The following is a 27,141-nucleotide window of genomic DNA, read 5'->3' as shown; positions in this document are numbered from 1 at the left end:
AAGTTATATCACTCGTGACACGAAAACAGTATAAGTATTTGCAAAGCTCAGCAGCGAAACCAGTTCAGAAGCATCGAATAGCTAGTTAGTTGTTGCTAAAAGAGTCATTAAAGACATGTTTCACGAAAATCGGATAAAAATTTCGAAATTCTTTCATTATCTGATTAACAAGCGATTGCTTAAATTACCAAACAGATTTTTATTTAGGAAATTCGAATATTACTGATTTCACGTCTCAGTGGATAAGGAAAGAACGAGGTAACGCGAGATAAAAAAGATTTGACACAAAATCGACATTCTGATAATACGGACATGGTCGTTAAAGGGTAAATAAAGTGATCTAATTGGAATATATAATTATTCGTGTTCGAGTATTTTTGTACTCAAATCAGTTAGCATCGCATTATCATATTAGGACGTATTGATTAATTCGCAAATTTTATTTTAAAGAAAAACACGTGGAGTCCGTTTCTTTTCATATAATAATTGGGTTATTTTTTATGACGATATTATTAAAAACTTTTCTCGCTCTTTAAACTAGAAAAATGAATTAAAATTACAACATTTATACCAGTGATGACAAATTTAATTTAACCCTTTATACATCAATGGAGTGTGTCACTAAGAAGATCCCGATATTCCTCGTTGTTAATTGTTCTTTGTATTTTGTAATAAGAATATTAAATTAAATAGTAATTTTCCTTAAAAAATGCTAAATAACTAGAAAATTAATATACCGCGAATTTCAATACGATAGAAACAAAGCTATTGTCTTGCTAAAGCCTCAATGAGGCTCGATATATTGTTTAAAAAAAAAGGAAAGAATAAAATAAATAGAAGAAAAGGTTGAGACAGTCAGAAACTGGTAAGTCGAACCTGGATTTAATTGTTAACGCTAGGGCTACCGAAGAAGTCAAAATGAATTAATCCAGATATTTTATTTTTAGAATGTTGGCTTTTATTTTAGTAGAAATACAATGATATATAATTATTTGTCCTCGTCCTATCATTACAAGTATTATAACTCGCGTGTTAATAATGTAATAATGTATTTGACTTCTCATTCAGGCTGGTAACTCTAGTGTTGAGTACTTATTACACGTGAAGTCGAGCAGTGATATTGAATTTCAGTGATATCTGAATTTCTCTTTTTGCTATTATCGATCTTAATTAATTCTCTTCTTTAATTTAGTGTCACCTGATTGATAATAAGAATCCTTTACGGTCTTGCATCGACTTGTATTTCCTTTTATTTCCCGCCTCCCAATTTTCATGCACGAAAAATAGACATCTGTGGTCTAACAATCTGACAAATCGACACACGCGAGTCATTTATTTAAAAGAGATGCGAAAACTAAGTTCTTATAAGACTATGATCCAGTTGAGATAATGTGTCGAATGCTACTTCAATTAGAAGGAAGTAAAATAAATTTCTATAATATATATTATACGCACATAAACGGAAGGCAATTACAAATTTTAATCGAGAACGAATTTTTTTCTGCCACCTGATTAATATGCGAATAACGAAGATTGGGGAAGTAATGTATTCGAAGAATGAATGACTCCTGTGTATGTGTCTATTTCGAAAATATTTCTGATTTCTATACCACTAAATCATTGTATCTTATTTAAACATCGTTATACTCATGACTAACAGCTCGTTTATTACAATTCTTGATTTATTATCATCAACTCAACATTTCTCAATCTCAACTTTTATTTCTCGCCGATAAACAGAATTTCCATTACAGCGTGGAATGCTAAATTCAAATAAATTCACGATTATCCTTAATTTCCCCGAAAACGAAGGTACTCATCAAAAATCTGTTTCCACCTCTTCGACTTATTTTTTCATTCGAAATCATCCCTTCGGAATATTAACAGCTTGTATCACCCGGTCTAAATAATCCCTGTTTATGTACGCCTGAAAATCGTGCACTCCAAATATTTTCTACCCTTACATTGCCAATTCTCCGTAATAATTTCCATTTACCCGTTCTTATTCCAACAAAAGAAACAACAGAAACAGAAAAAAAAACAAATAAAACAAAACAGGATTCAATAGTGTATACACATCGATAAATGCTCGAATGCAACATTCGTCGCATCGGTTGCGTAATTTTTCCGTGTACAGGTAATTTACATTCGAGATAATCGCGAGATCAAAATCGTAACGAAAAATCGAAGGTGAGGAAGACAACGGTCGCTGAGTGAGAAAGGAGAGAAAAAAAAACGAAAAATAGATGGATATCGTGTTTGAGCGGATTTTTGCATCCTGGGTAGAGGATAGAGGAGTGAAAGATGAGCGCTTTGTGTGGATTTTCGATGGATTACGCTGATGATATTTGTGCGCGCGTATTCTGAGCGGTTCAAAATTTAATCGGAACTATTCCGCGAAAATTACACGCGTTACAGGGGTCAAAGAAGTTTTGTAATTGTCGATCGAATCGAAACCAGTGCAACTCAGCACGCGCATAAGTTCATATTTTATCTCAGAATGCATTATGCATCGTTCCGGCATATTTCAACCACTGCCTTTGCTCTATTGCATTTCACTCGTATTAAAATGAACCGCAGAGTTTCGCTATGCAAGGTGTTTTTAATCGTCTGCGTTACAGACAGGTTTTGTAAACGACCGGACATTCGAGGAAACACCACGCCACCGTTCTTCCCCCATTTTCTCTTTTTCCCCTACTTCCACGCCGATCCCTAGAGTTTACAAGTTTACAGTTTACAACGTCATCGATTTTACTTCCCCATCTCGCTTTTCCTTTTTTTCTTTTTCCGCCGTAGTATTCTCTAATTTCACGCGAAATTTTTATATTCCTTCCTGCGTTTTATTCGAAAATCTTTTCCATTTCGTATTTATACTCCTCCAAATCTTTTTTTTTCCTTACCTTTGTTCAGTATTTTTCGACAATTTAAAAATGTTGCAAAGATTTTTCTGTCCTAATTTTTGAATTGAATTTGAATTTTTCTGTCTTGATGTGTTGTGCTGCGTTTAATAAGGGCAAAATTTTATGTATTGCATTCTTCGCATTCTTTTTCTTCGGGTCGTGGTTGATGTCACGAATTTTATTCAACTCTTTACTTAATATTCCTGCATATTATTATCCGATGGACATATGAAAAAAATCTGCTTATTCGGACGTGCTTATTTCCCCATTTTTATTTGAGGTCATTTCGTACCTTGATAATTATTGTACAGTTATTTCGTAATTATATATTATCGACGAATATAAATTTTCTCGTCTTGGTGTATTCTATTACTACCTCACTATATTTTCATTTTCAATTCCATTTGCCGTTGAATAATTACAACTGGAAACATTCGGAATTTCGGTCGTTCTGAAAAGAACTATCATAATTGTTACCTTGTTATAAAATTCTGAGGCTAACTAAGGGTTCCCCCCTTCAGCCTTCGACTACCGATCTTTAACCCTTTGTTAACTCTTTGCAGTTCTATCTCGAATATGACTCCTTAATAAATTTTAAAGATCGATATTAATTAATATGTTAAATTTAAAATTATACAATGAATGATACGTGGAATATCGAAGTAAAATAATTCTTCGTCTTTATTTCTGTACGATTTCTTATCTACCGTTTTTAAAATCTCGTCGATTTTATGGCAGAATGTTTTTGAGTTAGTACTTTTCCCTAACGAAAAGATCGTCGAGTGCAAGGAGTTAAAAATTACAAAGTGCAGTAGTAGTGTAAATAAGTCTTTAATCGAATTTCTTTCTTCCTTTGTTTATTCAAATAATTCTTAGTAAGTTATTTAAGTATTCTTTAATCGAAGTAAATTCCGGATAAAAATTTAAGGGGGTTAGCCATTTGCACTCGAATAGATTTCCAATACAAATGGAATCGTTTGTAACAGTTTGACAATCGCTAATACGACGAATGGAAGCTTGCATTTCTGCAGCAGAAATTTTCGAATGTCTCTCACAAGTGCCACGAAAAATGATGAATGTCCTTTTGACATTCGTCAAAATTCATCCGAAACATTTCATCTTAAACGTGTTCAAACTATTCGACGTACTCGATTTCTTGTACTACCATATCGTAACCTTGTATGAGACACAGCCTTTGGAAATAATCTCTGGTGAGCTAAATCGAGTTAATAATGTTGCGCGTTATCAAGATTGCCGTCGAATCGAGGATGTTGGCATATACACGTGACTAATTGTAAGCTGGTTCAGGTCAAATAAATGGCTATACACTGTTATATCGTTGTTAGAAGGAGAGGTTGCTTGGATCGATGGAAGAAACAAGCATTCTCTTTCATTAAGTGAAACGTTGTAATCGGCAGTCGTCCAAGTTCGTGATTTAGAGAAATTGCCTTTATCGTTGAATATAGAAAGTAATCGGATATCATACGACACATGTTTATCATTTTCGTCTCTGAACTGTACTGTGACAGAAAATGTCTCATAATTCAATATCGTTAGAAAGGAAGCGGGGTAAATTGAAGCGTGAAGCAATAAAATTTTAGCCACAAGGATTAAACGCATTATTTTGTAAAATAACCGAAGGCAGCAAGGAACGTCATTACGAGAGATTTCTCAAAAAATTTGAGTGTTTCTGGGAGAGAAATAAACGCGAAGTTATGTTTGGAAGTTGTCTCTTTGACAACTGGTAAATTTCAGTTTTCTTCCCTGATAGGAAAAATTCTCTCACCAGATTTGGAACCTTTCAGGTCATATCCTAAAAATCCTACAATTTGTCATATTAATAATAAAAATAATAATGGGACACATTCTGTATCGTGTGCCAAGGAGAAGAGAAAAGTAATAATAAGAATATTCCAATAATTATCTTCGTCGATACAATCACAGGAAATATTTTCCTTGCTATCTATATTGCTGCAGCTATCTGTCTGACTATTTCGAGAATAAATTTCTGTATTTTAATCATGAAGCGTGCCTTTGTTATCTTCATTTTCGGTGTCATAGTAGGACAAGTTACAACTTTTCATTTCCTGCTTAATAATTACCATTAATTTTTTACTCCTAATCAACGCCCTATTTCACTGTTTGCGAGAATGTGGACGATCATGTTCATGATGAAACAAAAATCATTACTGCTTGCTATAATATTTACCAACCAGCATTCACCAAATGTGTGATTAATGTTGTGCATTTCTCTATTCTTTGTCGTTAAGTCGTTCAGTTACTAGTGATATAAATTCTGATATCAGTATGAAATATTTCATCGGTATCAGACACAGTCTCTATCATAATCGAATCAAATTCGCACAACTCGTTTTTCTCGATGCGATATAATTCTAGTTGCAAATGTGACACCTATAACGAATGACATGCATTCGTATAATTCGTCATCAAGATGAATAGGTCATTGCAGTATGACAAATCAGATCCGCATTCCTTCGACGTGCAATCTCCTGAGCTCTGCAGTTAAACCGTATTTTATCTCTGCTATCTCGGATTACATCATGCTGCAATGCTATTGTAACCAGAGAAATCGTTGTTCGTATTGGAAGTGTGCAGAGGTGACGAAGGATGGTCGACCAGTGGTGTTCTTCGGGAACGATTTTGGAGTGTGTGTAAAACGGTAGAGCGAGTGGTGGATATGTCGGAACTTCGATATCGAAGCAGTCCACCTCTCGTGCGATCAAACCAATTTCCCAAGATTAATTTCCCAAGATCGTGTAGCATCAAGACTAATTCTGATCTTACTACCTCTAGATGAATGTAAATTCACGCTGTTGGCTTCGAGAACACTCGGGTATAATACTTTGTATTGTTCCTTTCTATGTGTATATGCTATTTCTGGCAATATGTTTTTTGCCAAATTCAATGATACTTACTCGCCGTTATTTTTTCTTCAATAGTATACGAAAGTTTGTATTATTGTTTTCTTTCGTTATTGCCTTTGAAATTGATCCGTTTTGTGCTTATGTTATAGCAATTTACATGTCGGAGTAATTTCGGAGAAAAATTATAGGAGAGGTAGTAAATATGTGTACGAGGGTTTTCTCAGAAAATTTGACGGTTGCTAGGAGAGAAATGAACGTGAAGTTTGGTTGGGAAGTTTGGAAATAAAATAATCAATAATTTGTTAGTAATTGTGGATAACAATAACTTAACAATTTTGCGCAGTATGAATTTTGTTACGTCGAAAAATAAAGTATTTAAATTTCACACACCTATTCTAAATACTAGAGAAAGATCTGTATATGAAAGAAAAACCCAAATTACCTAAATTATTCGTTCTTACGTTATAAATAAAAGGACGAAAGCAATTTATAAATTGAAACACGAGCTGATCCTAATTGGATAAAGTGTTTGCATAACAGGAAAAAATTATAATATCCTAATGTATTATACTATATGTTATATGAAATATTTTATTAATATTCGATGAGACTTTGCATTTATTTTTTACTTTTTTCCAATTGGATATATTCCATTCCTCGTATGTATAATTTCCATGAATTTTCATTAATAATTCATTAATCATTTAATTCGTTTAAATTATTGAACCTTCTTTCACTCGAGGATGTGTATATATCTTAGCAATTCGGCCAATATTTTCGCCGATATTTAAGTCGACAAAGTAAGTGGGTCTTCTTCAAAATCAATAATTTTTTTCTCTTTTTATTTAGAAGAAACGTCACGGTAATATAAATAAAATTATATTATATAATCATATATAGTCGTCTGTAATTCATATTCTATATTTATGAGAACTAATTGATCTCCTTACAAAATCATATATTCATATTTTATTTCGTTTTGTTCAACATAGTAGTTTTTTTTAGCAAAATGCAATCTCTTGCTGCTTTAACTTTCTTTCAAATTAAATTCAATGCGTAAAATTTTCTGTTTTTCGCGCGAGATATGCTTGTACGCTTTCGAATATTTACAGACACTAATTTAGTCTCAATTAATTATCGTTCTACATAGTAATTCTTTCTCGATTTATTTGTATTCTTCACAGTTCTCTACTCAAATGATGTAGGATTATCTTGGATGCTACATAATGGTTCATAGAAACATAAAAATCACTATTACGTATCGAAAATGAATACTATGAAATCCAGCATTATTGATGTCACATTAATTTTAATAAATTTTTACCGTATTATATTACTGTATTATTTCAACAATTACCTATTATTACTATATAATACTCGGTGACGGTGGTAACTTTAATGAAACAAAATTAGAGCAATTTTAGAAATTACGCTGCTTTCGTCTACTATAGTTTCGTTCACCTGTTTCAAGGCTATTTAAATCGAATAAATATTTATTCTAAATAATACTCAATGACAGTACTAACTCTGAACAAAATTAGAGTAATTTGTATTACACTCTTTTCCGTTACTGTAATTTCTTCCATCTGTTTCGAGACTATTTAAATCGAATAAAATCCAGTTGACAGATATTTAACTAGAACGTCTGATATAGGATAAATGAGTAATACGGTTTTATCTACACTTTTCTCCTTTCCACGATACTGTGTATCGCATCGGCTGGCATAGGTGTTGCGGGGCCTATTAACATTCTTAGTGGCCAAGGGTGATAAACGTGCATTGGGTCAACCAGCAGACCCTTTCCAGCGGCTACCGGTGGTAATCATCCATCGTCCACGTCAATTCACTTCTTAATGGCTGCCGTTGATGGACAGATTAGACTCGCCCCCCGAATCTTTTGAAGCCACTGTTAATCAACCATCCACCTATCTTTACCAACTAAATTACACATCCCTAATAGCTACCTAATCATCGAACACATACACGATTGTTTTCTATGCCTCTCTCGATAATTAGTAATCTATATATTTGTCTTTTACGTAGATTACTATCGTACGAGATGATATTTAAGTGCGGAAGATATTCGGTAAATAGAAAACTGATATGATAGGGTACGGATTGATTAGAAATTTCCGATAATTTATCTGGAAAATAGTTTGAACCGAAATGAATTACGTAATATTTGAAATGCAAAATATTGTTTAAAGATTTCATTTTGCTAAAAGTTATTTTAACTTTCTTAAACCGTATCGTGCAATCTTTTAATTTATTTGCGTTTCAGTTGTCAAGAGGATTGCGGTTTGCTATATCGTGCAATGCAATTTGTTCTTGATCGAATATGAAATAATTTTCGATTCGTACCTTTTTTCTCATCGCATTGTTTCGAAGAAAATAATTTCATTCAAATAAATATTTCGTTCCTAACTTTGGTACGTTGCGGTATTAATTATGATTAATGCTAGACTACCGTAATGAGTTTCTAAACACAGTGTGCATAAATAATGATTAATAACAATAATAATTAGTGTGGCATAATGAAAATAAATAGGCATGCATAATTACGTTTCTCTCTGGATGCGGATAATTTTAGCAAAATTAACGATTTCGGTAATGACAAAACTATAAATACGGAACGAATCGTTTTGATTGGTTCGATAATCTATTCGATTATCTATGGTAGCAAACAATTGAAGACATTCTATTCAAGATCCACGTTATAATTTTCACGCAATTTATGAATTTCATATAACAAATAGCGCCAATTATTTTTTTAAGGATTGAAAATTTGTCCGATTAAAGTAGTTTCTTTACAAGCAAGTAAGAAGGCGAAGAAGCGAACAGCCATTTACACATTTACACTTTCGAGAAATTATGATTATATTTCGAAACACGTTAACATTTTTTTGTTTTTTGAAAAGATGAAGACTCCAGAAATTATTTTAATTAAAATAATATATTAATGAAATAATTTTAATGAAATTCGTTGAAATTAAAGTGCCAATGCCCTCGTTTGGATGAAACTCTAAAAATTTTACCTGAAACTGTGATATTGCAATTTATATTAATAGAAAAGTGTTAATTATATTAACTGAAAATTGTTTGAAATCTTAATAGAATAGTACTAACCGTCGTTCTCTGTCTCACTGCCGGATGGTATCCAGGTTAACGGAGGTTCGGAGTTTTTCTCGCAAGTCCTCGGTAAACCCTCCTTTCTTATATATATATCCAACACCTAGGATTGAAATATTAACCTTATCATATAAGACACGGCCTGCTACATAAAATTACTTACTATGTGGTCAATTATCCTACTCAGTTTTATACGTAGCTACCTAATAGCATCATAAAGAAAGAAACGTTTCTTGTGACAAATTTTTTTCAAATATGCGCATTTCCAGGCACAGAATAATGAAACGCTAAAAATGAAACTACGTCAACACTGTTTAATGAAACAAATCTTCAGAGCATTATATGACTATTTAACATTACTTTGTTGAATTTATTTAACATGATTTAATTAAACCAGATTTGTTTAATTTCAAAGAAATCGCTGCATAAGTTGTTATTGAAAATTTTTATTTGTTAATTAAATGTTGATAAATCAGAGCATAAAATTGTTCAAAAAAAGCATGGAATTTTTCGAGATCTAGGTTGATGCGACTCCACTTTCCTGAAGGTATTACATCCAAGACAGACGTTGATCTTCAGTGCAAGTGGTCCAAAAATTTATACAGCAAAATCTAATTATTTAGATTTGCTGCATGTATCATTAATCTCATTTTCTTCATAAGTGTAAGATTTACATGATCAGCTGTATTGAATTGCTATTTCTCTGTTTTTACATCAAACTTTGAATTTATCACTTTAATATTCACCTCCATTTTCGCAACAAATTATCTCCGTCTCTAAATTATGCTTCACCTTTAGCAACGAATTTTTTCAGATATTTAAATACTTAATTTTTGGCGTGAAAAAGGTGCATTTTCAAATAATGAATCTAATCATTCCAGTAGTATAGCCTGTAATATGCATAGCTCATTTCAGATCTGTGGATGACCGTGAATTTCTAGCCGGAAACTAAAATTTAAGTACTCTTAAGTATTTAAGTATCCTTTCTAAATTTTGAAATTTCTTTTTAGCTTTGAAATTGAACCGATTTAGATTAGAAGATAAAGGTTGGTAGGATATAAAAAAAAGGATTTGTTACAATTATACGAGGATAACGAGGACGGAAAAATGAGAACTGCGATAACCGTACATAGTATACAAAACAACAACGTCTTATTTGAAACAACATACAATCCTTTGCCACATATGTTCCTAAAAGGCCATCGGTTCGCGCGTTCCGCGAGACGATTCGTCGACGTCGTCATTCGTAACGTAGAAATGTATGTGCATTGGGAACTTCGCGTAACGGCATGATCGTTTCCGTCGTCAGCTACGCCTCCTGTCCTTCGTCATCCCTGATCTATCGCGGAACTCGCGAGCTTCGTTTATTCCCTCTTACTGCTTATCAATGTTACCATGCTGTTTTTCTATATTTTCTTAATAATTTTACCTTATCATTCATATAATCTTGTGATCTTCTCCCATTAAAAATGTACGCTGACGCAAATACAATGTTTCTCATTGTCTGGAGGCCTTCGAAAAAAGATCTCCTTTTTGGCGAAGTATATCGTTGCTAAACTTACTTCTCTGCTGATGTCATCAAGGTTGTCTTCTCCCTTGTCGCTAATATCCTCGATAGTAAAGACGGAAAAGCACGAACAAGGACACTCGAGAGAGGCCGCAGCCTCGTCCCATATTTTTTTCCTTTCATTTTTTTCTCTCCTTTTTTTTCTTCACTCGCGATCATCCCTTTCGTTCTGTACATAGACGAGTACACGCTCGATATAAAGGGAGTATAATCGCTTATACCTCCCGTACGCGTTATCATACCTATAATCGCGATGTCGCGGAACGATCCTTTCCTTTCCTTTTCTCTTCTTCTTTCCTCCTTATTCTCGGCCTCAAAATTTCGGCCACGCTATGTTCGTCCGCTCTCCTTTTTATCATACTAACCTAACTTCGGGTTCACTGAAAAACGCGTTCCTTTTTTACCCGGTTTCACCGTGGATGAACATCCTGTCGTCCTATACGTGACCCGATTCAATCCGTTGCTAATATTGCTACGGTTGCTGCCGCGTTAGAAACGGCGGTGAAACGACCGCCCAGAACGCGAGAAACGGTGTACGAATCCGTCTGCATGGTCGATGCTCTTGTAATTTCTACACTCGGTCGGACTCGATGTAAAAATCAACATTAACCGAACGAGCATCGAGAATACTCGTAACAAAGTACGCGAGAGTGACGAAAATTCGGTTGCATAATCAAACGAGTGCCGAGATATCCCGAGGAATCTCTTCGTGTTGGATGAGAGTAATTGAGAGAGAGGAACGGCAAGTCGTATTTCCTTGTGTCTTCAATTGAAACGACACTGGCCGATCGATGAGCAAAATATTGCAGCTTCCTTTGCCATAGAATTTTCGAAAACGCGACTAGCACGGAAGTCGCGTTTCCCGTTTTTCCCCATGGAATACATATACGAAAACCCCGTCGCTATTGAAAAGGGAAATCAATTGTTCGATGGCGATACTGAAATGCTCTTACGCGGCCGACGGGTTTCTAATTACCGGTTTCCACGCTCTTTTACCAGAGTTATAGAAACTGTTTGTCACATCACGTTAGTGGGAGGCGAAACGATGGTCCCTAGAAGAAAACGACGATGATTGGTCGTTCGGAAGACTCCTGGTAGGGGGTGGGAATGCGAGGGACACGAATCTCAGGTGAAATTAGCGAAACGTAGCCGATCGTTCGTGTGAGGGCTAGTCTATAACTTACGGTGTTACAAAAGTCTTCGGAGTTGACGATTACGAGGCTAAAAAATCATCGGTAAGGCCGCTATTTCGTGCTCGCGACTATTTGGTTCACAATGGTTAAATCTGTTCTCTCGGATTTTTGTTCCGGCTCGTTTTCTAGCAATTTCGATCGCTATCGACCAAGGTGGTCGATCGATGATCGCTACTGGAGAAACACAGTGATTCGAACCAGTAATTTCAAAAGAAAAAATCAGTCACGTTGGAACGTACTTTGAATTTTCCTGTTCGAAGATCAATGGTGTGAAATGCATTTTTTCAACGATGAAAGCGACTATGGACCGGTTTGTCGTCTCACGCATCGAAAGAAGTTATGTGTTAATTCCTTCGCCTATGATACAAGGTCGAACGTAAATAACCTTCGTTTTCGCCGATGTATTTCAGTTACGCTAAACTCTTGTAGTTACGCTAGAATCGTAGAGCGAAGGTTTTACTTATCAAATTTAGAGGTCCTCGATTCACGTATTTCGACACAGATTAAAGCGCATGGAACATCTGACTAATTGTTGAGCGATCGAAGAGAGAGAGAGAGAGTGTGAGAGAGAGAGGGGGAGAAAGAGAAAGAGAGAGAGAGAGAGAGAGAGAAGTTTGCGAGCTCGGTAGAGAGACCTGTTTTGTTGTGTGGATGCGAATTTTCGGAATGAAATTTACGTTCGTTCGAAGAAAGATCGATAGGTTGAATAGAAACATGCAACGTCGAGTTCATAACGTATATATCGCTCTTCGACTTCGTGAAATCGTGATTACTTAAGTTTGATCGGTGACTGAGCCGAGGATGCGCAGACGGTGAAACAAAATTCGCGTTTCGACATCTCACATCGACTGGAAAATGTGTAGAAGTTTACGCGCGTCTATAGGTACTTAACAGGAGCAGATAGAGATACATTAGTTATGCCATAATCGACATGCTTCGTTATTTCTTCTCTTTTGTTTTTATCTTATCTTTCTCATCGACATCGTCATCCCCCATACCTGTTCCGAAGATGTGACTAACATTCTTCCTTTCTTTACGTACGTTCGCGCCGTTCCTTAACATCGTAACACTTCCATTATCTTTAACAACAACAGTACCAACAGGTTTCCTCAGATAGCAACGTATTTATTAGTTAGAATTGCGATTTCCGTTCTTACCTTGTGTAATCCGGAACTCGTCCTCGAAGCAATCGTCTTTCTTATTCATCGAATTCTAAAACGAAGGACGAACCAGTGACGATCGATTGTCCGAACATTGGACTCGCGTGATTCAGAGCAGGAGACGAAAGTCGAAAAATGAGAAAGCAATAAAAGATCTCAATTCCGATCATGCTAAGATTTCTGAATTGCGCACAACCGACACGATCGCTGAATTCTATTATCCTACAATGATAAATATAAACTTCTTTGTAATTTCGTTACTAAATAGCGATGTCTGGAAGAAAAAGAGAAGGAAGAACAAGAAGAATGTATAAAGACTTTTTTGTATTTATTTTATGTTCATACAAGTCTCCTTCTGAACCGCAAAACATATAAAATATTTTTACTTCCTTCTTTTCCTTTCCAGATCTGCCTATTTAGTAAAGAAATTACAAAGTAATTTATACTTTCCATTATAATATAAAAGTATTTAACAATGTATCACAATTATATTGTAGAAATAATCTACAATACCAAAAGGACATTTTTAATTTAGGTGGTACTGTAGGGACATTCGAGAGACCTGTTATTATTACATTTCTGCTGTTTAAATATCCTTACAATGTCTGCTGCTTAGGTTTATAATATGGAAGTGAAATCTCTGTTTTTCGTACGAAACGTTGAGTTTCACTTTGCATCTGTCTCATAGTTCTTTAGGAACTCTCAATGAAACCTAAAATATATTATTTTATGTTAGTTTATTAAATGTAAATAATTAATGTTAGCTCAAAAATATTATATGTATATGTATGCAATATATATGTCTTACATATATTGTTCATATAATGCGTGTATTTAATATATTATATCTGTATTACGTATATAATATATACAACATAAGTTAAACGTTAAGAAGATATATATTGAAGTTAATAATTACCATTGGTAAAACAATACAGCCTTGTACTTGTGTCATAATGCCTTCTTCATACACGTTTGTTTGCAAAGCAATATTACCTATTATTAATCAAGAATGTTAAGAAGTATACATGCTATTGATGATAAAGAATTGAATATAATCGAACTAACGTTTATCGCCACCTTGCACGTTCTTAATATTTCCTTCAGCGGTGGATCGTTATGAACTAGCTTATACTTGACTCCAGTAGGATAAACTTTGGTGTTGCCTTAAAATATTAGCATCTTCAACTTTTCCAAAGCATTCATAATACAGATGATTTAAAATTTTTCAATGTATGTAAAGTAGCTGAAGTCCATATAATAGCATCGATGAAACGTTGCAAAGATTCTAGTACCATAGGACTTAACGTAATATCTACATCTCCCTTAAATATTACAATAACCGTCGTTCGCAATCCATTTCCATGTTGCACAGTTAACAACTCTTCCTTATTATGAGTTGTTTGATCTTTCTTCTCCCTAGTATAATAACACAATCGTCAATTACGTTAACACACACACATACGCGCGCGCGCGATCTGGAAAATGTATTTATGATAGTCATTTAGTAAGAACAGAAAAATATTGTATGCACATTCTACCTTCCATATGATTAACAGTTGTACTATCCCAATGATATGGATGTGTAGGAGTTTCATTAGTTGAATTTGCTACAGGTAATCATCATATCGTGTAATCATTTTTAATGATGTAAATCCTTCAGTGACTGTTTCAAATTTTGGTACATATCTCCCACCAACATAAACTAACCTACCATCCTCGGTACGCTGAAAAAGTGGTGAAGTGAATGCAGCATTTCGTGCTGGTACCGATAATTGACTCCAATTTAAGCAACGTATCTAAAATTATTTATATATTACTTTCAAATTATGTTTATTAGAAACATTGAAAATTTGAATTTATATATTTGAAACTACCTGAGTTAAATGACTAACGTAACTTGACATTAGAAGCGGGAAATCAGCAATAGGTTTATTTACTTGCATGTGTAGATTTACAAGAGTAACATCTTCTTATGATGATACAGCGGATATGAAACTTGTGGAAGAAACAGAATCACGTAGTGCACCGTTTCTGCCGTTTTAATCAGCATCATTTTAAAATTGGTATTTCGATTTACTCTAGGACTTCGTTTCGTACCTAACGACTGTGGTTTTGCCCTCTCTAAAGTATGCGTTTTCTCTGATGTGGAAACATTTACTTTTGTCGAGCTTTCTACAATACATAAATCCAAGGAGAACTTCTTTTTCATACTATCATTACGATTTATTACTGAGACTGATCCGACAATAGATTGTCGCAAGCATGATTTGCAACTTCCGCTTAATATATGACTCGTGTCTTCATCAGCAGAGCAGAAAGCTTCTGAATGATTTTCTGAAGTCACAGATATTGTCCGTTGTACCTGTAAATATAAACTGTCTTAAATATAGAAGAGCATATTTTACTGCATTTGTAAATCATATATTTATATATATTTTATATAACGTAATTCAATCACGTTAATTGATTAATTTTACTTCTTGTTTCAATTTTTCGTCCTACTGTGATTTTACGTATATTGAGTGACGGGAATCAGAAATATTGATGCCATCAACAGTTTTTATACTTGTTTGAATTAAGTCTGAAGAATTTATTTCTGTAGATACCACTGACAATGATTGTGGATTAGTTGATAAAATGGTTCCATGTCCGATGCATTAAAATAGTCAACTGCTAACTTAGAATCAGATACCCTACATTTTGGAGCAGTTTCGGGAACACTTAAAATTGATTTACTTCCTTCTGTATGTAATTTTGAATCTGAATCTAATTTTTGTAGTAACTGTACAACAGAACTAGCATCCATTAGTCGGGAACATGATACGTCTTTTACACTGCCTCCACTGCAAAGAAAAGATAATAAGACAATATTTCTGAATGCAATATAATGATGGTTATGGTACTTATTTTTTTAATGATATTAAATGTAGTACATTAGAAATAAGTGTTTAAAAATAAGATTATTTTTTATATCAAAAAGATAAGCTTACAAGAAGCAGAAAATATTCATGGAGACAGAACCCACTGAAACATAAGATACACTAAGAAGTTACATTGACAGATAGCAGTATAAATGATATACAAGTTAACATTCCTTTCCAAATATTAATATGCATAAGTTTCGTTTAAATTTTTACGTTCTGAATTCTAAGTATTAATGGACATATTATAAGTTCGGAATTTAGCGTATTTATGCAACCATATATGCAATATTCAAAAAAATTATCAAATCATTAATAAAAGTTGCTTCAAAGCTATTTCCAAATTTACCGCATCGATGTATAAAAAAATCTTCTGTCCAGCAGTTTCCGTTCACCGCTGCATGCGAATGGACTTGCTGAAGCAGCAATTAATTTTGTACTACTAGTTTCTTCGTTATTATGATCTGTCACAGACCTTGGTCGCTCAACACCTTTTTTTGAAGTTTGCAATGCATCTTGCATAGCAGTTACTTTTACTTCAGTAAAAGGGTAGTCTTGTAAAGATACATCTTGTATATTATAAGGCGATGTATGAAATATTAGTTGACCCTTGTGTAAAATCCTTTTTCTTTTCAGATTCGTTAATTCTGAAGTATATGTATGCAGCAATATTTATGCCATCTCGAAAAGCATGGTAACTTGGTTTAAAAAATGTTCGCCAATTTCAGTTATTCCCAAAAAATGCACAGCCTTCTATACAACTACATTTTGTTGCTTTCACACCACCGTCTCGAGCCATAAGGACCATAAACGTTTTGTAGCTTCATCGTGTAGTGTTAAATACTTATTTCGTACTTAATGTAAATTATGTTCAGGAGTTGGAAGAGAAATTGCAGCTTCTAAGATTACTGATGCCAAATTTACAGATGCTACTTCTAACCAAATATCAGGTCCATCACCTACAATAAATAAAATAAATTGCATTACTTTTAATTATCAATATTTAGTTATATATATATATATATATAACTCTGCCATCGTGCCTAGCATGGTGGAGAACGAGAGGAATTGGCGAGCGATGGCCTCCTTCTGCGTGCAAGGGATGCTGCAGAAGGAGGCCGCGAAGTTGATCTGGGAAGGACGAAGCCAGGCCCGCTCCCGCGCAGAAAGGCGATTTCGGCGAGCGCGTCGCAGGTTCGCCGTTTCGACTGCTGGACAATAGTCCAATAAGTGACTTGGATAACGTCCGGCGAGAGCCTCTGACGGTGCGTCAAGTCCATTGCCGTTCCGCCGGCGGAGGGGGGGGGGGACCGCAGGCAGTCGCACGGTGGTCGCGCGGCGCCGTTGAAGAACCAAGAGGAGGAGGCAAAAGAGTGAAGACAGGTCCGATGGCAAAGGCAAGTCGCAGGGGGGGGCACCCGTGTCATAGGTGAATTCACTCGACGCCTGTACCCCGGTGCCCCGCCGATCATGGCAAGGACGACCACCGCGGGGGGTTTAGTAGGTACAAATTCCCCTCACCCACAAGAAGTCGGGGTATCCCTTTGAAGATTTCCCCGCGTCACCAAAAAAAAAAAAAAAAAAAAAAGGTGTAACGACAGTTGATCTGCTATTATTGTAGTAAATCCACCTTGTAAAACTATCCATGGCATAGTGATTTCTAGATATGATCCTGGGCCTACATTAATATGAACTGCATTTGCTTCTCTGTTTATACCACAGAATATATCAATTATAGCTTCACTCAATGTTGACAGTCTAATATCAAATGATTGAAGTTGTCTTTTTTCTCCTGTGACAGGAGTTTTTGCAACTTTCAATGGTTGGTAATCAGTAAGAAAAAGAAAGTTAAATAAATGTTCGTCTTTGTCCATCAGCCCAAAGTCCATAACTAAAATCAGTGCCATTCCCGCATTTAATATCAGTACCACATATTGGCGGCATAGCTTCAACCAATATCTCAATTTACTAACTGGATCAGTTGTAGATGTCCAGGGCCAAATCCAAGTTCGTCCATATAATAATAAACTTTCATGTTGTTTGAACTTAATACATCGAATACCTCTCCCATACATCTAGGCAGATCATCCACCATCCCAGTATACTTCGGACTAGGTGCTAAAGTAACTTTGAAATTTTCAGTTTTACATTTTGTAAAATGCATAAAATGATCGTACCGAGACGCTGCCCGTTTCGTAGAATTACAAAATGCGCTTCTTCCACAGTTATTGATAAGTTCGTTGGTATTAACTGTTTATCAAATACCAATCTTCCCTAAAATATTAGAACATTTTAAATAACTTTAAATGAAAAGACATTAAGAAATTATTTATATACTAATTGTGCAAACATCCAATTTCCCATGCCCGAGCTATAACATGAGCTTCTTTTTTCCTAATATTATCAACATGACATGAAACATCCATTGCGTTTATCTGTTGCCGTGTTTCATGAGCAGTATTACTGAATGACTCTGCATCACGATCGTCACTCTTATTGTAATAATTTTCTTCGTTAGAAAACATTTGTGGTGTAAGACAAAATGTTTTTTCTAATTGTGCATATAGCTGACAACGATTATAAACATACAATTCAAAACCATTTAACATAACTGAAAGTCGCGTATCCGAATGTGAAAAATCTAAGAAAAAATATTATTAAAAATTATTATATAAATTTATGCATTATACTATCAAATGAATATTATATAATTTACTTGGTATAAAATACCATCAGATACATCTTCGGGAACATAAATCCTCACCACCTAAATATAAGCCAACCATCTTGTACTCTGAGACTGTAATCTGTTGTGATATAAACTATATCCCTAAACACTATTTTTCACTTAATGCACTTAAAGTAAAGAACCCTAAAAACAACCAACACATTTATAAATATGTAATAATAATTATTATTATGGATATAAAAAAATTATTATTAACTTATGATTAATTTATAAATATATCAATATTAATATACAGTATGTATTTCTTACCAACTTTATCATATCCATCTCTAATAACAAAGCGAATTAATAATTTTGTTAATATATAACCAATGACTGTGCTATCGTAATAAGCTATATAAATGATCCATGAAATAGCAGACACTAATGAGCAAAGTAAATATATAAAACTACTTTCCATCCTATGGTCATCAAGAATGACATGATCGGAATAATTCCAAAATACTGGTTCAATTCCAGAGAAAGATGAAACTGTAGCATAATTATATAGCTTGTTATCCACCATGATGATTTTGTTGTTTTATTCCAGAATCAAGAAATATTACCCATTTTTAAATTAATCGCTAAAATCATAAAAACAATATATTTATAAAACTAATAGAAATATTTTCTTCATTACTATACTTAATGTATCGTGGTTGCTATTCCAAAATATATACACAATACATAATGTATATTAATTTATTATTATACAATAATTCTATGCAATAATTTTCATTATAATACCATACTATTAGTTGTATAAATATCGTAGTCTACTATACGAAATTAATTATTTTAAAAAAATACTACTGATTCATGGACAGTGCTTATTTATTAGTATCAATGTTTTTGCGTAATATTACATACCCGTGTCTACACAATAGCATAAGATAGATCAATCGCAATTAAAAATTTATATTTTTATATTTAAGTTTACAATTTAATAATTATAATTATATGTTAAGATGTAACTACCCTATATTAATTAATTATTGAATAGTAATATATTTTTAGAATCAAATTTTAAAATGTATAAACATATAACGACTACAATTTTTCGATCAACTTTCGACAAAGTAGCTATTACTGACTGCATAAAAAACGCGAAAACTTGATAAGAATTGGCCTATAACTCTATATGATTAAAATCAAATTTAATAGAATAATAATTATTAAACAATTTTCTATATTCTCAAGAACAAAAATTATTTCATACCATATTTTTTTTCACCAGGTCTAAAATAATGGTTTGGATTACTAATTAAGGATTATTAGGATAATAAGGAAATTGAAATGATATTTAACCACTAAATGTCAAATGTAGTGATAAGTCTTTGGACTAAGGCAAATAAGCACAGGTATATATTTCTGTATTATTTAAAATACTGATAATCATAACTACGTCATTCTAGTTGTCTTCTTATACCTAACAGTAAGCATGTACACCTGTAATCTACAGATGAGGGATATAGAATCAAATAATCGTAATCGCATTGAAATAACTACATTATGGCATAAATTTATATCGAAATTTGACAAGAGCTGTGAACACATCAATTGGATCTCAAACTATGAAACCAATGGATTCAGATAAAATAAACATAAATATTGGGTATTACTAACATATATGGACAACATATTTTTATGGTTTCTGAACAATCGTCGCATAATGCAAAAGCAAATAATTATCAGCAAAATGTTTTGAAATTTATAGAAATGATTGAAGTATGTAAACTACTACTTAAACATTAAAAATAATTGCAGATTATTAAAATTATTTTTAAAGTATACTGAACACATAAGTGAATGGTTAACATTAGCATTAGAAGTCTACAAATTAGAAATTGAACAAAAATGTCTGTCTAAAAATGGAAGTTGAGAAAATATAAATTGATATACATGAAAATAACGTATTTGCGTTCGATGTAACAGAATTAACCGTATAAATTCAAAGTACCCCTATGAGAATTGTATGTTATTATTGTATAATTATATGTAATGTGTACATATATAATCGTATTTGTTTTAATTTTGAAATAATTCTATGTAAAATATATACAAGGAATACAGCAATCGTTACAGCTTTAAAATCTGCACCAATATTTATCATGAAAATAAAGTAAAAAATAAATTTGGAATTACAGAAAATAATAGTGATGTGAACTGATGGTTATGATACTGAGATGTTAAAAAGTGATTTAAATACTGAGTGAGTACTACTAAGTGATTTAAGAAAAGTCATGTCAAAAGGGGAAATTGGAATTTATAGGTCAGATTACTTCTATACTATACAAGTTCATTGTTGAATTTTCTATGACGAAAATAAAAAATATGAATTAATTAATATGTCATGTAAATGTTCCAGATACACAAAAAGTTGCTTTAATGAAGCTTTTATTCCAGTTATTAATTTCCGACTCTCAAATATTACATTATATTTTACCTAGATTCAGACATCAATATATTTTTTAATATAGTATTATAAGAATTTAAAATTCGAAACTTTGCAAGCTGAAAATAACAAGAGAAATTGAAATTTATTTCATTTACCAGCATTAACAAACAATGAAAATAATTATAAAATTATTAATTCGGAAATAAGAACAGAGATTGATGAGTTTAATGAAATTTTGTACGTGTATAAATTATAATCATTGAGTTTATAATTACAATTGCAGATATTAATTGATTAATTACTAATAGGATGAACCAGTTCAGAAAGTAATGGAAATTGTATATTTGTATATATTGCGTAAAAAAATATTTATTTTATTAGAATTCTATGAATGTAATTCATGTATATATACACATACAGGATTGATCAAAAGTATTGACACAGCATGATTGTTCTGATTAAAATGCTTAAAACTATGAAACGAATTGATGGAGAGGAAAATTTTGTGGACACGTGTATTTATTTATTATTCTAATTTATTATTCAATAGAAACAGTAACATAAATATAGTGACATACGAAATAACAACAAAAGTATTGACACAAATTATTAAGAGTATCTAGAAATTAACAATTAACATATTTGGTTGGTTTGGTCTCTTTTCTTCAGAATAATTTCCTTCAATCGTTTCGGCATTCGACGTCATCAATTTTCGATGTATAATCCGGCTCTATATTATTCCATTCTTGCAAAATAATAGTTTTTAATTGATTCTTATTAGTTATATCGTGTTTTTTAATTCTACTTTCTAATTCATTCTACATCTATATAATGTGTGCCATTTAAATTCAACATATATCTTCGTTCATATTGAAAATAAGACAAAGTGACTAAAGAGAAATTAGATAACTGCAAAGTGTATATTTGATAAATAAAGTCTTGTCAAGATTATCTTGAATATCATTTTGAGGTTACCGGCATTATTTAGCACATATATATCAATAATTTTAACAACTTGTTTATAATATATGGAATACCAAATATACGTTTAATTTGAAAATAGTAAATTCAATCTCTTGAAACGATACTTTGTTTTCTTTAGAAAATTCCGATACAATATTTTAGTTACTTTCGTCAATATAAATAGAAAACCTTTTTATTATCTAGGTATTTACGAAATTTTTGACAAAACAATGATGACGGGCTTTTGTAGTTGTAGCTCGATTCGTATAGGCAGCGTATTAAGTAGTTTGCAAACTACAAGTATAATAGTAATTGCGATTTTTTACTTTCATAATTAGAGAACTTAATTTGTTCTAAAATAAAATGCTATCAATAGTTTTGAAGGCTGTATTTGGTTATGATGACTTTAAAAGTGATATACGATAACGAGCAACCACTGCTATATATAAAGGTTGGAATTCGCATGTCATTCGCATAAAATAAATACGTAGTTTATTTATTTCTTTGTATACACTGAAAATTCTTCCTTATTTTTAGTATTTCTAAATAAATTAATATTAAATACTTCTAGGTCAACAAGATAGCATATTGTATGTATGCCAACTGGCTCAGGAAAATCACTTTGTTTTCAATTACCAGCTTCAATGAAAGAAGGTAAAGTTACAATTGTTCTTTCTCCATTGTTAGCTCTAATGAAAGTATGTATATATACCTATATTAAAATAAGAGCAAACATGTACATAGAAAATATAAATATATTATGTAATATTAATTTATTATTATAAAATCAAGTAGACTTTTTAATTAGTAAAAAAATTAATGCTTGCTCATTGTACTCATACACAACTATGGAGAGAAATGCAATAATGAGAGATTTGACATTCAATTCTCCAAAGATTAAATTACTGTATGTTACTCCTAGAATTTTTTTACAGGACATAATAATAAAATTAAAGAAAGCAAAAGCATTATCTTATTTTGTTGTTAATGAAGCTTATTGTTTGGGGTCACGACTATAGGCCTGGTTATAGACAATCAGGAATACTTAATAAATTATGTCCCAATTTTCCAATAATTGTATTAAGAGCTACTGCTGCAAAAGAAGTAATTATTTTACAAGTTTGAAGTATTGACAATAAATGTCATTACCTTGAAATGTAATTACGCTGAAATTTGTCTCTAGTTGTTGTAAAATAAATCTAACAATAATAAGAAACGTACATTAAAAACAAGTATTTGGCAAAATTATAATAATGACATTAGTATGAGACAACCAAAACGTAATATCAGTAAATATTTTTTTCCTTTTTTCGAACATGGTGCTGGTGAAAAAAGTAATCATGTAAAAGAATATAGTAGAAAAGTTAATGAAAAAGATAATGTTACTGATTTTCAAATATCAAGTGGTTTCACTTGTGCTCGAAAAATTCACGAGGAAAATGCAATGGTATCACACAATAAAAGATCATAAACATCTTTGAAGGAGTGTGGAAAAAAGTGCAGAAATAAAAAAGAATCTCTTGCAAAGAAATCAGTTTATGAACAAATTTTACAGTCTGAGAAATCGGGGCCCGTTGTTATAGTTGCGGAAAATAATGATAGTACAAATATTAAGATCTCAATAGAATCAAAATACCACGGTAAAAAGAAACGTAGAACTGTAGATTTATTTGAAAATAATTCACATATGGAATCAAATAAAAAGGTGAAACTTAACTAAGAAAAGTTTCCTACGATTAATGTGAAAGAAGATACCACTATTAATCAGTTTAGCGTAAATGAGATTTTTGTTAATAAAAATAATAAAATTGGTTAATTGTTAATATTGAAATTGAGCATGCTAAAAAGAAAAAAATATATACAATAGTAAACAGTAATAAAAGATATGGAAAAAGAAGAAAAGTCTCAAGAAAAAGCTACAGTAACTGAACATAGAGAAGCAAAAAAATTATTAGAAGAAAAATGTGATAAAAAGTGCAGTTTGAATCATCACATAAGAAAAGATAAAAAGATACTTGTACCTGCAGATAAAGCAACTCAGTTTAAGACTGTAGAAATTAAAAAATCGTATTTAATGAATTATTATCCATCTGATCGTATTCCTGATCAAACGACATTTTCAACATGTAGAGATATGCATCATAGTCTTGCTCAAAAAGTATTTGGTAAAGCATAATATACAAAAAATTTTTAAATCATATTATTAAATCTGAATTAATAAGTAATTATTTCAGATAAAGAGAGAATACAACAATTTGTTCGGAAATGTATGATACAAAATAAGTGTTTCTTTTTTTAGAAGTGTCTATTTACAAACAATATAGTAACCATTAAAAAAAAGATTGTATATGGATATATCTGGATAAACATGGAATCATAATTTTTTCATTATACACATTATTCAAACTATCTTATATCTAAGCAACCATTAATAATTAAGTATAAACATATCGATTAAATCTTGAAATTTTGAAATGTAGTTATTTTTTTTCTATCAGAAATTTTTATACAAGCATATGTATCTCATTATTTATATATAGAACTAAAGATTCAACCTGTAATTAAGTGTGTCACATTTCTTGCGCATATACATGAAAATTAAAAAAAATATAATTTATAATTTTGTTTAGTATCTAATATGTTATGATATTAACCTTATTTTTAATTTGGGTTTTGTGATTTGAAGAAAACAAATTTATTAAATATTCTTTAACTTTGAACAGAAAAATATTGTTTGTATTATTTGTTATAAATATTATTTATTGAGCAATCCTTATAAATACTTATATCGTAATCATTTCACTGGCAAGAATTGCAATATTTACGCAAAGAATATAACAATTATTTGTAATATTATATAGAATATAGAACAAAGGAAACAGAACTCGTGTATACAATCAGCTAAAGGCGTATTTTATTTTTATCGTTTTAGGGTTAAATATTATGAAAATACGTATTATAGTAACATATTAATTTGCAACCATAAGAATACCGTTTCCTTAGTTAACTATAGCCATTAATAAAATATATAATTATTACTTAAATATATATTTTATTATGCATATAATTGGTGAAATTTAACAAAAATATTCTTAGTTAACAACTTCTAAATTAGAGTTTTTAACATACATTTCGTTTTTTTTTTTTCTGTCAGCACATTATATTTTGTTGAAATTTGATGATTTTTCTTATCTTCCTACAATTATTTATAAATTCTTTAATTCTGATATTACTCTTTACGTCATATGGAGCTTCTCGAAACTTATAACCAATGAAAATATTACATGCATTGGAAATTTTAAATTAATAGTCTATTTACAATATTTACATATAGAAAATCAAAACAAATAATCTAATATAAGAAAGTACACAGTATATTTAATTATATCCGAAGAAAGATTATAATTCTAAGTTTCGAATTATAAGCTTTCTTTAGGACACAAATCATTCATGTTAAACATAACTATTTCATTAACGCAATAACGTGAAATTACAGAATAAATAAATTGTTCACAAACTTTTATTATTAGGTACAAATATGTAGTGTGAATTATATCTTATAACGAAGTTATCAAAATGCATTAAAGGTTCCGTTACAATAGATAAAGCAAGATGGATCATAAATTATAACCGCAATGTTTTCTATACGATATAATACTTTTAACAGCTCTACATAATAGCTTATCAATTATTAAGAATATATTATTATGGTACTAGTAAATATTAAGTGTACAAATTAAGTAAACAATAATTACAGAAAATTCGTCCCCGTTACCGGGGGATTACAATTTATATTTTAATTTCAATTACAAACGGTGCAGTTCAAAATTCCTATTTTTTCTTATATTACATTTGTCTTACCGGTAATACAATTAAGTATCAACTGTTTCATGTTTTTGTTTTGATATTTATGTGTACTATAAATCACTTAATCTCTGTGCCAGTCTATAATATCACTCTTAATGCAATCAATTATTTATATAAAATTGCGTTAATAATTATAGAATCCTCTTTTTCGTTCTCCTTTCTCTTGAGCTGTAGAGATCTTTGCGCGAACTTTATAAATTCAAAGTATTATAACTAAAATAGAAATTTAAGCTCTCGCTATTATAAAAAGCTGTTTAAATAAATTTTTTTAAATAACAATATATATTATATGCATACTATATACGTAGTAGTAGAAACATCATTGTTTCTGAATTAGCACCGCTTGCATTGACATATGTACTTTAACCAAAAAATTTAGAGTAAAATATCACTGCTTACTATGTTATAATTGCACTTGAATACAATTCGTATTAAATGGTAGACACTTTGAGATTCTAACAGTACTCTTTCACATGCCGTATCGATTGCAATATCTCGAAATCTAAAATTATCCGTTGCGCTCCATTGGTTCTGAGTTATAGTTTTACTTGGGGAATAGCCTCCATCTAGAAATCTAATCGTGCGTTAATAGTCGGACAATTTTTTGTTTTAAAGACGATATCTGGCTATTGTTAAAAAGTGGTAATTTTTTATTTTGAATTCGAAAATCCAACCATTGTCGAGGTGATAGCGATCCTTTTGGCTGATAGAAGAAGGTCTCGTGAACCAAGCGCTATAGGTACAATGATAACCAAGAACAAGAAATAAATCAGGACATATTGCAGAATTGGTAAGAAATTTAAGTAAAACCAGAAACGAGTAAGCATCGATATTGGTTACTCATACATTCCCTAAAAAAAAGAAAAAAAAAGCAAATGTTTTGAAAATTAGATACTCCTTAGAATTAAATTTATAATATGATTTACATAATTTAATCGCAATTCGATATATTTCAATACTTACGACTTCAAACCACAGCAACGGTAAAACAATATTTTCGAATTTTTCTACCCTAGCCTTGTGGCCGATATCTTGTAAAGCCATATTTATTTGAAAACGGAAGCCAAGTTTTACCGGTAGACCTGAGTTTAGTTGGATATAACCAAACGATTCGTGAATATCTTTCATTGGATTTAAACCTTTGACAGCTTCCGGAATGCTTTGATCGCTCTTGTAGAATTGTGGATTCGACAGTGCAATGGGAAATCCTGCATCATTGCAACGGTAAATTGACCTACGTAAACGAACAAAATTTCTGTCTCTAATTTTATGTTTTTAATGTCAATGGTTATTACGATATGTTATTTACCTGCGTTATATTATACATCTATGTGCTTTATGTTATTTTAAATATTTATTTTTATGGTTTAAATCGCCTTACCGTAATAACAATCGGTGACATCGAATAAACCAACTTTCAAGCAGTG

At 31.8% G+C, this 27,141-nt stretch overlaps 1 protein-coding gene and 3 pseudogenes across 1 annotated transcript; 2 read left to right on the top strand and 2 right to left on the bottom strand.

Annotated features, from left to right (window-relative positions):
* Positions 1-16,103: 16,103 nt before the first annotated feature.
* LOC143221141 (uncharacterized) lies at positions 16,104-17,038 on the bottom strand (annotated as a pseudogene).
* A 237-nt stretch (positions 17,039-17,275) lies between these two features.
* Positions 17,276-19,012, bottom strand: LOC143221140 (bridge-like lipid transfer protein family member 1; annotated as a pseudogene).
* Positions 19,013-22,210: 3,198 nt separating this feature from the next.
* Positions 22,211-22,972, top strand: LOC143221139 (ATP-dependent DNA helicase Q5-like). Its single transcript, XM_076446658.1, is given in 4 exon segments — positions 22,211-22,312; positions 22,432-22,543; positions 22,631-22,847; positions 22,849-22,972. Coding segments are annotated over 4 exon segments (555 nt in total).
* Positions 22,973-23,111: 139 nt separating this feature from the next.
* LOC143221142 (uncharacterized) lies at positions 23,112-24,114 on the top strand (annotated as a pseudogene).
* Positions 24,115-27,141: the final 3,027 nt, after the last annotated feature.

Source organism: Lasioglossum baleicum, unplaced genomic scaffold (assembly GCF_051020765.1).
Source record: "Lasioglossum baleicum unplaced genomic scaffold, iyLasBale1 scaffold1945, whole genome shotgun sequence".
NCBI classification, from domain to species: domain Eukaryota; kingdom Metazoa; phylum Arthropoda; class Insecta; order Hymenoptera; family Halictidae; genus Lasioglossum; species Lasioglossum baleicum.
The sequence above is the reverse complement of the archived record's forward strand: the minus strand, read 5'-3'. Positions and strand labels throughout refer to the sequence as shown.